Genomic DNA, 15,532 nt, shown 5'->3' on the forward strand with positions numbered 1-15,532 from the left:
CACATAAATCAATACACAAAGGTGGGGGGGTGGGGGGCTGGGTTCAAATTACATGGGTCAGTCATTAACACTGCAAAGGGGGGCATCAATACACAAGTGAGGGGGCTGGCTGGGGACATCACATAAATCAATACACAAGGCTGTTGGGGCATAATGTACAAAGGGGGCTGGCTGTTGGCACAAATCCACATGGGGCAATACACAAGGGGCATAATGTACAAAGGGGTCTGGCTGGGGGCACAAATCCACATGGGGCAATACACAAGGGTGTTGGGGGAAATACATTAAAACCAAAGTGGGGGGCTGGCTGGGCATCAATACACAAGGGGGAAAAACAAACAAATAACAAACCAGTGTGGAAAGCATTTTGGATGTGGGTGTGAGTATCGCAGAGCCTGTCCTGGTGTGTGTGTATTTGGATATCGGTGTGGCAGAGCCTGTCCTGGTGTCTGTGTGTTTGGCTGTCTGTGTGGCAGAGCCTGTCCTGGGGTGTGTGTGTGTGTGTGTGTGTGTGTGTGTGTGTTTGGGCGTCGGTGTGGCAGAGCCTGTCCTGGTGTGTGTTTGGATGTTGATGTGGCAGAGCCTGTCCTGGTGTCTGTGTGTTTGGCTGTCTGTGTGGCAGGGCCTGTCATGGTGTGTGTGTGTGTTTGGGTGTCAGTGTGTCAGAGCCTGTCCTGGTGTGTGTGTCTGGGTGTCGGTGTGGCAGAGCCTGTCCTGGTGTGTGTGTCTGGGTGTCGGTGTTGCAGAGCTTGTACTAATGTGTTTGTTTGGGTGTCAGTGTTGCAGAGCTTGTACTGGTGTCAGGGCAGGCTGTTTGGGGACAAAATTGGCTCACCCTGGGCTGTTTGGGGATAAAATTGGCTCACTCTGGACTGTAATTTGTTAATGTTATCTTGGCGCTGGTCGGGTTCTATGTGGGCAGTGTGGACACCAGGGCTGGCTTTGGGGGTGTGCATCCTATGATCTATGCCTGTAATTTAAGGGTTTTTTGCTATTCCTTTAATGCTTAGTTGTTATGTGATTTCCAGTTGATCTGTACCTGCAAAGCTGGGTTTGTGTGTTATTCTGCTATGCTATGTTTGCATACATTATTTATGTATACCTGCAAATACAGAGTTTGTATTTCTTATTCAGTTGATCTATACATGCACGTGCTGTTTACATGTGTTGTTTATTTGATCTATACCTGAACTACCAGGAGTAAGTAAAACAGAGGTGTGGCTTAGTGAATGAGGGACAAAGGGACTCTGGGGATAATTACAGGAAGGGGCCCAAGGAAATGCCATATTTAAATTTTATTTTGTTACAAAGATTAGCTGTTTTTTAATGTATTAAACATAATTTTTTTTACTCCCAGTCCCATCACATTACATCAATATGCGTTAGAAAATCAGGAAAAGATGGGCATGTATAGTGGGCTGATTCGGTGGCGCAACGGGCCACTTGACTAGACTTGCCCCCCAGGCCTTAGGCTGCCAGCCCTCCCCTGGACAGAGGGCTTTATTCACTGTCAACTAGTGAAACTGATAAGCTACAAGAGTTCAAATTTAGATCTGACAATATAATTTACATATTTATATCAATCAGGTTATTTCATTGTTTTTTTCAGGTCATCACTATACATGTGAACACATTTGTCATTTGCAATGCTTTATTATGAAAGACATAATAGACTGTGTAGAACCAATGCAAGGTCACAACAATGAAGGTCTTCACCTGTAATTAACATTCCCTCAAGCATTAGTGTGTGAGCTTATGGTTGCTGGGTCTCTGGTACATGCACTAAGACAGGGCCATCTTTAATCATTTTGAGACCTAATGGACCTCGCCCTCAGCCTACTCACACTTGCTCCGCAGCCCCTGGTAGTGCAATCAAGGTGGAGTGAAGACCTTAACATTATTAATTCCTCTGTTTTGGTCTGTGCATCGCCTGATGAAGGCTATGGGACCTGTCAAATACCAGTGCTTGGCAACAAGTGGGCACACAATGCTGATAGTTGTTGAGTGGGTCCATGGAAATCTGCTGTGTGACCCTTTTACAAAGTGTTAAAGATTGCCCTAACTGGAAAGAGTAAGGTGCCATGCGAAATCCAATCAAATGGGAATATTCAAGGGTAGAGATAGGCAGTACGGGACTTAAATTGGGTCGCACACATTAAGTTGGAGGCAGATTGCGAGTGAAGATGCTGGGACCAATGACAAGTATGCAAAAAGACGTAGCAAAAGACACTGGAGCCTGAAAAAGGGTGGCAACTGGATGGCATTCATTCTTTTGTGCAAAGTGTATTTTCCCTAGTTTATTATAGAGTTTGTGTAACCTACAGCATACCAAAGCATGTCAAGCAATCAACTTTCTTGTCGCAATAATCAGAGCTTTCCTGTTGATCAAACAGTGAGCAATGACTAAATTTGGTACTTTAAAGTTATTTCTATGGTGCTGCTGCTGATTTAGAGTGACGTGTGTAGAGTAAAAGACTATGACTCAATTCGCTTTAAGCATTAGCAGGAAAAAAGCTAGTAGGTGTTTCATAATTGTTTTACGTAAATTTAAATTACCATCTTCAACTGCCTCCAGGCTTTAGGCACGAAAACATTTGCAATTTACATATTTATCATCAAAATATATTTCTGAAAAAAAAACTTTCTTTGTAGAAGGGCAATCACAAATTTGACAGGATTGCTTCCTGTAAAAACTGGTCATCAAAAATATGCAATTGTTTGTATGTGTCACTTTGCTCAGAAGAACAAATCATTTTAGTGACCCCCTCACTTGCTCTTTGGGATTACCATATGCTGTTTTGGGGAAAATCTACACACTTAAAATACAAAGAGAAGATACTGTTGGAAGGCTGTGAGTTACCCCATTAATAAGAATCTAAGTGCTATCTTTATCACCTGTTGTGATTCCAGCCTTACATCTTTTTGTTAAGATAATTCCCCATTCTCCTTGAAATCACAATCCTTTTTTCTAAATGCTACGCAAGAACAATTAGCTTGCTGGACAAAGATTCTATTTTCTACTGAGATCTCCATTAGATTATTTGGGTTTCTTCTGGCGTAGGAGCACTGTCGTAGAAAGCAAATGTAATTGAAATCAAGCATCATGGTGTTTTGCCCTGCTTGAATAAGGTCACAACTGAAAGGCATTGTATTAGTCAGGACTGCCATATACTGCCTGAATGGCTAGGAGATCAGGCTCACTTAACTTTCCCTTTATAGAAGTATTGTATTTCACTTGTTCTATTACTGAAGTAGCACAAACAAAATTCATCAGCTGCTGGTCTAATTGTGGTCTCTCAGAGTGTATACGACACATAATTTGTATGTTTAAATTAATAATATACAGGGTATAATTAAAATACGGAATAGAAAAACATATTTTACTATTGTGTATTCATTATTATTACATAGATAATAATGGTTCCTATTAGTATTTTTGCATGTTATTATTATTATTATTAATTTTGAAAATGAGTCAAACTGTAACATTTTTATGAGCTTGTGTTTACAAAAATAAATTTTCTTTATCTTGGGACATGTTCTCGAAATCAGTCATATTGTAAATGCCTACAGTATATTTTGCCATTGTGCAAGTTATAATTTAATTAAGGTTTGATATATGCAATATATGCATTTTTTCATAGAACTGGATATAGCTGTATTAGCCCAAGAGACAATAAGCCCTTAGTTGAGGTTGACACCTTTTTATTGAGCCAACATAGAAAAAGATATTAAGGTAGATAAGCTTTCTGGATCTCAGAGGTCTCTTCTTCCACAAGATCAAGTAAGTTAATGTAGCTTTACATCTTTTTTGCTCAATAAAAGACACCAATTTCAACAAAATGTTTAATGCAAGATATATCAGGGGTTGACAAACTTGGTTTGGATCTAGGAGACAACTTTTTTCTTCCCCAGTGAGGTTTTTATTTTCCTGGCACCCAAGGTTTGTGGAGCCTTGCCATACCCTAAGATACAATTACACACTCTAACGCCATACAGTAATAGACATGCTAATATCTTATGCTCGCAAACACTAACATCTTACAGTAACACACATGCTAACATTCTACGCTCATGTACAGGCATGCTAACACCATACAATTATACACACCCTATAACACTATATGCTAACATTCACATTCATGCTAATGCCATAGTGTAACATAAACAACACCATACAGGCTAGCACCACTGTAACACTATAGACACATACACACTGAATCTGGCACTACAATACAGTAGAAATACTGACTCCAACACTATACATATACACACTGACTCTGACACTCCACACGCTGCATTTAGGCATGTAGGTGTGGTCAAGACAACTTGCTGAAGTTCAAGCCGAGCATGAGAATCTGGAAGAAAGGGGATTTAAGTGACTTTGAACGTGGCATGGGTGTTGGTGCCAGATGGACTGGTCTGGGTATTTCATAAACTGCTGATCTACTGCGATTTTCACGCGCAACCATCTCTAGGGTTTACAGAAAATAGTCCGTGAGCGGTAGTTGTGTGGGTAAACATGTCTTGTTAATGTTAGAGGTCAGAGGAGAATGTGCAGACTGGTTCGAGATGGCAGAAAGGCAACAGTAACTCAAATAACCACTTGTTACAAAGAAGGTATGCAGAATATCATCTCTGAATGCACAACACGTCGAACCTTGAAGCAGGTGGGCTACAGCAGCAGGTGGGCTACACACTGGTTGCTACTCCTGTCAGCTAAAAACAGGAAACTGAGGCTACAATTGTGCAGCCCACAAATCTGCAGCAACTGCGTGATGCCATCATGTCCATATGGACCAACATCATTTAGGAATGTTTCCAGCTCCTTGTAGAAAGTATGCAACAAAGAATGAAGGAATTGTGAATTCGGCACCCTATGCTTTCCTGTAAGGGTGCAGTGAGGCAGGTGACGTGCATTACGAGATCCCGCTAGGAGCACCTGCTACACTACGCCACCGCAGGAAAGTATAGGGTGGTAGATTCATGATGACACCCCTGCAAAAAACTGGCACCTGGGGTTTGTCGAGCCCTGATATCTATGTTTTCAATATAATTTACTAATTAATATTACTTAATTGTTTGCATTAAAGGGGAAGTTAGAACAGGCTAATTTTGCTTCCTTTGTCACAAGTTTTTGTATATGTGGGAACATCCACGCAATGCTACACCATTATAAGTGGAATGATGGACTGTGTTCTTTGAGGAATAATAAAACAAAATCATCAGCCTTTGCTCTTAACAGTTAATCATTCCCCAGTAAACATGTAGATACTGGAAAGTGATGTTGGGAACAATTCCTCCTAATCATGCTAATGAACAAAAACTGTAAAATGTTATGCTAGCACTGACCTGCAGCTAATACTTAAAATATCACTGAAATCACCTCATTTTGTGATCGATATTATACCTTATGATAATAGGCAAGTACATCTTCCACTCCACAATCTGTTATTTCAATTTCCTTCAGATTGGATGTATACCAATTAAATGACAAGTCCTTTCCATCTGAAGCAAATATGTTACATAAGTAGGCGTGAAGCAACCGTTATGCAAATGTCCTCATTTGTATGGATACAGCATTTCCACTGTGGAGAACATTAAAATCCTCTAGAAGAAATGATAACGATCAAAAACAAAAGCCTGAAACAAATACTATTTTGCCCTTACACATTGCCTTATGATCTCCGTATATTTAAATACACCTATACACATATCAATACAGATCTATATAAATAGATTGATAGGTGGGCACAATTCTAATGGCAGACACAGAATATTTAGTCTTCATTTTAAGTTATACTGCTATATAATATAGCAACCATTAATGTCTGAATGTGTGCCTCGGATTTTTTAAAATATCATCTGCTTTCAACAGACAAATTAAATGAATAGAAAATAGAAAGCACAGGAGTAGCATAATGATGAGAGGCTGAGATTTTAAAGCCTGCCAGTATCTGTTGAAAGCAATGCTTTCATCTAATGACAGCAATACGAGAAAATCCAGTTAATGTTACAAGTTGTTAATAAAATGACACTACTATCGACTTGCAACATTGCTGGGAAAGTCTGTAAATGGTTTATGTAGGTAGACAACTTCATGCAATGCCTTCACTAGTAACAAACAATAATGGCACAGGGTGGCATCTCACAATAGATTCTTGCAGGACCGCTCAGTCCACTGTACAGCAATTGTTGCACAGTCTTTGGTACTTATGGGGTAAAGAATAACATGCAAGTTAATAATGTAAAAACATTTTCTTATTAATCTTAGTGTAGCTTAAATTTATCCCACAACAGAACATGGTATTGTTATTCTGACAGATCACAATTTGTTCCTCCCCATCAAGTACCCACACTCCATTTATGCAATTTCCTTCCAACATAGTCCTAGGCTTTATCTGTAAAAAGACACACATTAACTATTAACCATAATAGTAGAAAAACACTTGGGACTTAAATATCATTGCTTGCCACAATTATATGAAATGTAAATGCTTTATTACCCTCAAGTTAGTCTTGATACCAGAGAACAAACTCAACTATGCCAACAAAAGCACTTCATACAACAAGGCAGATTCACATACAGTTATTTTGTTCTTTGTCAGACTTCATTTAACTGCATCCTGCTGATGAAATGTTAATGGTGCAGGACAGTATAACAGCAGCAAAACTAGTCTATCGGAAAATACACTCAGCAGGCAATACTAGCATTTCAAATATTCAAGTAGAATTTACCTTGAGAAAAGCACCACTTCCCAAGGAAATATATGAATACACTAGACTGAGGTGTCACCTTAATTTATCATTCTTGAGTAGACTGTATAATTTCTCTATCTCATTGTTATCAATGAGCTGATACCAGGGAGAAGAAGACAGAAGAACATAAAAGAGACAGGTTAAGAAGTGGAGCTGTGGAGAAAGAAGACAGGGACAAGGAAGCAGTGGAGAATGTAGGAAGACATTGGGATGGAGCACGATAGCATGAGGAAGCATGTAAATGAGAGTGAGAAATTGTGAGAGAGAGTAAGACTGTGAGAGAGCATGAGTAAGAGTGAAAGAGAATGTGAGAAAGTCAGTCTCTGACCTCTGGGTGCTCCTCCCTCGACCTTCTACAAATCTCCCTGAAGTTCATTTTCCAAACTTAAGACCTCTGCTAGTGAATTTAGCTTTGAACGAATAACGTGGGAAGTCCTATATAATAATAAGCCCTATGCTTTCTTAAAAGTCACTAGTCAATCAGTAAAACTATGCACACTGGAGAGTTGGTAAAGAGTGGCCGCATCACTGAATGTATAACCTTTACAGTTAATGATGGAAATGCTCTTGCTTGCAAAGATCGATAAATCAATTTATTGGCAGACATACTCTGAAATGACTTCATGCATCTAGAATTATTTATACTGGAAATGGGTGATGACCAATAAAAAGTAACATGATGGCATTTTCTCTTAGAGTAAACAATGATTACTCAGTTGTAGAGCGTACTTTCATCGCTGATTTTCATTAATTCCAATGTATTTTACTTAAACATAGTATTTTACATCATGTAACTAGCAAGAATTAAGATTGGGATTGTAATTGGGGTTACCTCGGTCAGATGAGGATTAGGGTTGAAGCCACACTGGTTGCACACTTCATTGTGACACTGTGTACAAGTGTTAAAGTTTGGCTGGTTAGGAGAGGAGGTAAGGTCTGAAGTGTTGCATATAGGACAAAGTGTACTGCTGGGAAGAGGAGCAATTTGTGGAACTGAATACGGAGAAGTGGGAGTGGTGCCTCTGTCTGGAGATGCTGAAGGAGACCTTCCTGCTCTTTGACCTTTGCTTTCAACTTGAAGTGTCCTCCGAGGGGAGTCTGATTGCTGGAGGGATGAAGGGACATGGCTTTTTGTCTCCTTTGTGCTTTCAGTACTTGAGGCAGTCTGTCTAAAAGACTGTGGGGCTGAACTTTGTCCAGCCAAACGTCCAGAATTTTCCAGCCTTCCAGGAGCACTGTAAGAAAAAAAAATAATGTTGGTAATTTATATGACTGTCTTTATAAAGACATGCAGGCAGAAATGCACATTCACCGATCATAGAAAGACAAGCAGCCACACACAAGCACACCTACATGCATGTAACATGTTCACTCACACATACGTTTACATCTACAGTCTGTGAAAAGTAACATTCAAATGCCTGCCACCTCACATGACATCAAACTGTATGTGCACAATCACTTTCACACAAATGCACATTAACCTCTGTCAACAGTGATTAGCTGAAATTATGGGACAAATAGCACGGGAATCCCATGCAGACTCTTCAGAGCTCTGTGGCTGCAAGTTTCTAAAATTGCAAGTGTCCTAACTTTTATGTTACATAAAAAGTAAAACATGAACAGTAAAGTACTATATACCCTAAGTGCATTAATAATTGTTAGGGGTGATTAGGACACTGTCCCCTTAATCATGTTCAAACTATCACACTGAAAATCTCACATCAGGTTTTTTTTAGGTGATTTTTCATGCTTGGCAGATTTATTCTTACCACTATAAGGAAAATTAAGTAACATTTAAAAATGTCCTTCCGGTGTTTTTAGATATTCTGTAATTATTTGACATTAAAGCCAATAGAAAAAAAGCCGTGTAATCAGGGAACGATATCTTGAATATATGCACAAAATACGAAAATCAACTGGTAATAAGATCCTCAAACTGTTATCCTACAGTCCTCTGTATCACATTAATTATACATGGTGAGGCACCACATGTTTTAATCCTCTGTAATCCAGAATGCAAAGGAAATCAATGTTTCAAATAAGTGCAGAAAATGGTGGATATAAGTGTAGACTGTCTGACACTGAAAATCTGTCCATCCTGAGACTGAGTGTTTAATGTCTGCTTTCATTTTGCTATTTAAACAAAAATCTCAAAGGCACAGTGATTCCACAACCTAACAAATCAGATTCCCCTTTTATGTCTTTTTAGAGGTATATGTGTTTAAAATCAATGTAGAATGCAAGATTAGGCTGTTGGATTCTGTGCTGTAGGCGCAGAACAAAGAGCTGCTGCGATCTGTCTTCTTTCACTAGACTAATGTAAAAATAATTCCAGAAAAAGGCTATTAGGGCACGTTCTTTTACGATAACAAGGGAACATATTGTTTCCAAACCAAAGGACAGAGGGGAAATTCAATGAATATTTGGTTTTCTGTTATCTCACGACATTCATGTTACAAGCGCACATAACTGTATTGTATGGTTATCTGGCAAGTATTCCGCTTGGTTGATTTGTTCCATTAATTGTAGAAATCTTTTACTGGGAGGGCTGGATATATATATATATATATATATATATATATATATATATATATATATACATATATTCACATATATTCTTAATCCCAGGTAATGGCATCCATGTTAGGTAAAACATGGCTCTTGTAAAAGAAAGCTTATTTCTAATGTTAACCAAAACAGGCAAAGGAACATCACATCTGCATTAATCCTTTCACTAACTATTGCATTCAGTGTGAAATGTACTTAAGTACGTGTCTCATGTCTGGTTATATACATGAATTGTGATCTCCTCTGTAACAAGATATGCCACCTCACACAAATAAAGAATCCGATATGTGAGACAAAAATGTAAAAGAAAATATCATTCTATAACTGCGAAAAAATTATACTTAGTAGATAAATGTCAACAAACTCTAAGGTCAATGCATGATGCAAGGGATAACAACCAATAGAAACCATTATCAATGTATGGTTCTGGGCTCAGTCTCTTTGCCCTGTTTTTATCCCTCAGGTCTGTGCTGTTGTTCTCCAAACTTACCTTGACCTTGACTTATGTGTTTCTTTTCCATCTGTCCCTTGCATGATTTTTGGGAAAACTTGTCAGAAAGCCCAGGCGCGGCTGACTATAGAGGCTTCAAAGCCTTATGTATGCTCATGTGGCAGGTTGCACCCCCCATCTGAAATGAACGCCTCAGGTGATTTAGAGTATATAGCACAAGGTGACAAAGGTCTATTACAGCTGTACTAGCCATAAACATTTAATGAAAGCCTTAGATATGCTTGGAAGGTGAAGCATTGCCAAATTTAGAACTACCATTTTAATAAAAACAGTCAACCAAGCCCTTCAAATCTACCACTATACTTACTATTTAAATTAAGAAACACGTGTTCCTGATTAAAAGAAACTCCAGGCTCTGCTATATATATGTATTATGCAATTAAAATGTCTACCCCCCCCCCCATTAAAAGCTAGGGTTTATCAGGATAACTAAAGTAAAAATCAGGGGTAGGTACCAACATTGCTCATGGTGGACATTTATTGGGGTCGGTGGTGAACAACTTAATGATGTTCTATAAGGACACTTTGCCTATCCCTAGTAACAATTCTCCTTAAAAATTGTCTTTACACAAAATTGATGTGGTGGCAGAAATTATACTGCGTAATATGTAATAAACTAAACTTATATCACAAAAATAGTAAATACTATACATTAATATATTTCAAACAGCACAGACTCTGTCTTTTCTGCAATGTCATGTCCACTATCACCTATTGGTGCAATAGGTACAATAGAGTTACACATACACATACACTCATGCATTTCTTCCTAAAGACTCAAAATTCTCTTGCCTACATAGAGTTTATTATCAGCAATCATACACATTGCAATACTGACCATTGTTTCAATGGGATCTACATCTTGATACTGAATCAATAAATTGATACAGTATGTAACACTTCTGATTATCAGGCCAGGAGTATATTAAATTGATACTGCATGGAACGTAAGCTCTAAAATCACTGGTATCTCCCTCATTTAATTTTGTCCGAACTGTGGTCGTCGGGGAACGGGTGACGAGAGGCAGGTATTCTGCCTCTCTTTACCAGTTCCCTGACAACCATGGTGAGCTCCGTGGATCTAAAGCTCTGAAACAAAACACTGCTATAATATCAATAATAATACTCAATTTATGAATTGCCATTTTCAGGAAACATGCACAACAAATAAACTTTGTGCTGTCACCGGCAGCAAAGGCAAGCAATAAATCCATTGTAGATTGAAATTCAATTTTTCTAATTGGTGCTCATGACAAGTGCTGCACAGTGATTTAAAGATATTAAACTACGCTAGCAGTACATCTGTCTTCTGTCATAATAGAAATGTTTATTTAAAATTTCATTTCCAGTGTCTCTGGTTATCTTTTGTTAAAACAACTACAAAAGTTTGACTTTAACATAATGATTTGTGCTGTCATCATATGCTGAAATCTAATAATATGTTGACATAACATAATTCTGCAAACGGTTGACCGTAAATATCTATCAATAATAATAATTCATTTGGCTACATTAAATTTGGAAAAGAAAAAAGAGAAATGTTGAGCAGGTACTAAATTTATATCTGTCCAGCATAAAATTCTGTTCCACAGCTTCAGTCTTAACAAAGTTCTTTGCTTAAGTGAAGAAGTCATTCTCATTTTTATGGATGACCAGTTCCTAGAATAAAAAATTGATTTATGCATTGTCTTTAAAGAATTCCTAAAACCATATTGTAAAATGGAGCAGGTTTTCTCCACATCCATGAGTCATCTTCTTTGTAATTTGTATCCAAATTAAAATGGAAGGGTCATTACTTGTGAGAAATTAAATAACAACTAATGAATTTAATTATTTTGCACTAAAAAACAATACAGGTTTGGCTTATTCAAATTTGGTTACATTTTAAGTAAATATACAGTTAGACTTTAGCAGGTCTAAAAATGAGGTAAATACACCTCAGATATACCTCAGATGAACAACAACACATGACATATTACACTGTGCCATGGATTATTCAACCAAAATAAAGTCAAAATGGAGTAGCTATGTGTAAGTGCACCATTGCTGTTTCCATCAGAATTGAGACGCTAAGTAGCAGACAGGAGTTGCTAATCAAATGCCCTTGATTAATTAATCATCGGCAAGTTTGACCACTCCTATAAAAGCTGAAGTTTTAGCAGTTTGTTGGTCTGGAGCATTCGGTGTCAAACTATTTAAAGTCCATCATTCTACAGTGATATAAGTTTGCCGGACAGAAACTGCAAAAAATCCAAGAGTTACATCTCATACTCTACAGGCCTCAGTTAGAATGTTAAATGTTAAAAAGCAAACAACATATCAGCACAAAGACCTCATACCAACTGTCACGCACGGTGGTGGAGGGGTGATATTTGGGTATGTTTGGCAGCCACGGGACCTGGGAACCTTGCAGTCATTTACTTGACCATGAACTACTCTATATACCAAAGTATTCTAGAGTCAAATGTGAGTCCGTCTGCCTGAAAACTAAAGTTTGGTTAGGTCACACAACAGGACAATGATACTAAGTAAACCAGCAAATCTAAAACAGAATGGCTGAAAAAGAAAAGAATCAAGGTGCTTTGGCAGGACCTGCAACAAGTCTCAATGATTTGAGCAACATTGTAAGGAAGAGTGATCCAAAATTCCTCCACAACGATGTGGGAGACTAATAAAGTTTTAAAGAAAATGATTACTTCACGTTATTGCTGCTAAACGTGGTTCTACAAGCTATTGAATCATAAGGTGTACTTAGCTTTTCACACATGGCTTCTCCATTTTGGCTTTATTTGTGTAACATAAATCATGAGGTTGTATTTAGCTAATTTTAGACCTTCTAAGGAACATGTGATTATTATTATTACGGTATATCCTGATATGCAAAACCATAGAATTCAAAGAGGATGTACTTTCTTTTTCACAAGAGTGTATATATATATATATATATATATATATATGTATACTTTATTTATGACAATGAAAGCAAGCTGAAACACTATATAAACTTTTTAAACTAATATATTAAAAAAAAGTTTATGTGGAAGTAAATATTTCTCACTAATGTTCTTAAACTGGTTTGCTCTGTATAATGTGAAGACTTCTATTTAATCTTGAGTATAAGTCTTTATTTAGAAGTATAGAATTCCCTCTTCTTGACTTATGTTTGACTTACTTAACATTCAGTTTGACGAGGTGGTGAACCATTTCAGTTTGCGATGCAGTCACTAAGTTAGTAAACTATTGAGAGATGGCAGCCTATATGTAACTAGTTTGGTCTTGGTTTTACTGTTTCTAAATACAATAAAAAAAGGAAAGGCAAAATTAAATATGTTTACCATTTTAATGGGGGGGTATGCATATTAGTATGCATGTGAGCATTACTGTGTATGTATAAGAGTGTGTGACCATGAATGTGTACGTATGTGTATGTGAGCATGAATGTCTATGCATAAGTGTATGTGAGCATGAATGTTTATGTCTATGTGAGGATGAATGCCTATGTACAAGTGTATTTGAGCATGAATGTCTATGTATAAGTTTATTTATGTTATAAGTTTGTTATGAGCAACAGCAGAGGTTCTCTACGCGCATCGTACCCCCACTAGACACCAGGGAGTCTGAAGCACTGGGGACAAGTCTAGGGATGCATTGGTAAGTCTGGGGGGGCAAAATGGCATATAGGGGGTATAAGGCATATCTGGAGGGCAGAGTGGCAGGCCTGGGGGAGATACGGTAATACATATTTAATAATAATTATATTTATGTGATGTGTGAAAACTACAAATGCCAGAGATCAGGAGATGTGTGTTTGTCTATATTTATGTAAATTTCTGTAATCCTGTGTAGATTATTGATCGTAATGTAGATCTGTTGTTGTACATATTTATATGTTGTTTTTGTATGTCTTAATCACATTGTATCACATACACATGTAATTGTCCACTGTGACCATCAGAGCATAGCTATGGCTGCATTGGTCAGTGCCAGAAAGTATCCCAGAGCCACTATTTTATATTGTATATGTAAGGATACTGGGTGCCGAAGAAGGTAGGAGTCTCGATGCAGGGGCAGGTTCAGATTCAGAGCATGGCTGTAGGCAGGCTGATGATGCATCCAGTTACGGGCTGCGCTCCACTTTAGCCTTAGTCCTTCTCTTGGGCCCCATCTATAGGTGCTCTGAGAACTAGCAGGAAATAAACTTGGGGTGACAAGCTCAGTACAGGCAGGAAACTGGATGCGCACCGGCAAGGCAAGAGGTAGGAGCAAGGCTGGAAGCGCACCGGCAACGCAAGAGGTAGCAGCAATGCTGGAAGCGCACCAGCAAGGCAAGAGGTAGCAGCAACGCTGGAAGCGCACAGGCAAGGAAAGAGGTAGGAGCAAGGCTGGAAGACCTTTGGCAGGGCAAGAGGTAGGAGCAAGGCTGGAAGCCTTCTGGCAGGGCACAAAGCAGGAGCACGGCTGGAAGCCCTCTGGCAGGGCACACGGCAGGAGCACGGCTAGAAGCCCTCTGGCAGGGCACACGGCAGGAGCACGGCTGGAAGCCCTCTGGCAGAGCACACGGTCTGAAGACCTTCCAGCCGTGTGTCCGAGGCACCTTCCCCCCATTCAAGTCCAAGGCGCTTATCCCTATCCGAGTTCCTGCTGTGTTAACATTCCAGCCTCAGCACCCTCTGTCAAGAGACTTACAGCCTGTACTTGCATGTCTTGCCAGCTTCTCCAATACAGACCATATTGTATTACTATTCAGCCTGTGGTGTGTTTTATATATACCTTCCTTCTGGTAATAATGCATTGTGTGGTAGAAACTGAGCCTCTGGTATCCACTGCAACTGGGCTCCTACCTGACCTGCTTACCCGAGCCCTGACAGTATAATCGATACAAAAGTAAACATATTTGCAAAATACACGATATGTCATAATCTGGTAAAGCCAATTGATATACCGTTGCTTTGACTGTTTTAGAAGGGTCATTAACATTTTAAACAAGCTCTTTAAATTATTAGATAAGTGTCTATCAAGGCCTGTCAACCAAATATTGTTCAATAAAACAAGTGTGATTGCATAGCAACTTTTACTCATAAATTCATAACATACATTATATGCTATAGTGAGAAACAAGGCTGAGGCTAGGTAGAGCCAAAATTTAGCTTTGTCTAAAATATCCTATATGTCTTATATTTCCAGATACTCACAATACTTTGTTACTGTCTAATGGTGCCTTTCAACCACACTGTAATGTGAAATAAATATCAATTACAACAATTGTTAAGGAAAGGACAGTCCCTTTCTATTACAGACTATGCTTAGTTTCCTGGTATATCCAGCATGGTGAGATAGGAACAAAAATCATGGCCCATTATGGTTTCATAGTGTTTTCTTTGTGTATAGGAGACATGCTGTTTTAACCAACTCAAAAGTCTACATTTACATATATTTTCATGAGATTCATAAGTATTTGCATAATTCTACTAAACAACCAGGGTCCAGGATATTACCACCTACTGCCACTCCTCTTTATTTTAGCTTTCTACATAGGCATCTGCAAGTTTTATGATGGTTTATGATCATGATGTGATTGTGTACGACAGAAAAAGAGTTGTTCATTCGATCCCATACATTACAAAGGAAAAAAAGAGATGCAAGAGACATGATTCTTATATAGCTTCCTAAAACTAAAAAAGTTACAAACTA

The 15,532-nt window shown here is 38.5% G+C and overlaps 1 protein-coding gene across 1 annotated transcript in view; it reads right to left on the reverse strand.

Annotated features, from left to right (window-relative positions):
* Positions 1-9,864, reverse strand: part of LOC149281114 (protein bassoon-like) — a 119,026-nt gene extending 109,162 nt beyond the window's left edge. The window contains exons 1-2 of the mRNA XM_089499783.1: positions 9,821-9,864; positions 7,592-7,994 (exon numbers count right to left, since the gene is read on the reverse strand). Coding sequence (XP_089355909.1) covers positions 7,592-7,994; positions 9,821-9,864 — 447 coding nt within the window. The remainder of the gene's footprint in view (positions 1-7,591; positions 7,995-9,820) is intronic.
* Between the last annotated feature and the right edge of the window lie 5,668 nt (positions 9,865-15,532).

Source organism: Sceloporus occidentalis, unplaced genomic scaffold, assembly GCF_023333645.1.
Source record: "Sceloporus occidentalis isolate IW3139 unplaced genomic scaffold, rSceOcc1.0.p SCAF_139, whole genome shotgun sequence".
NCBI classification, from domain to species: domain Eukaryota; kingdom Metazoa; phylum Chordata; class Lepidosauria; order Squamata; family Phrynosomatidae; genus Sceloporus; species Sceloporus occidentalis.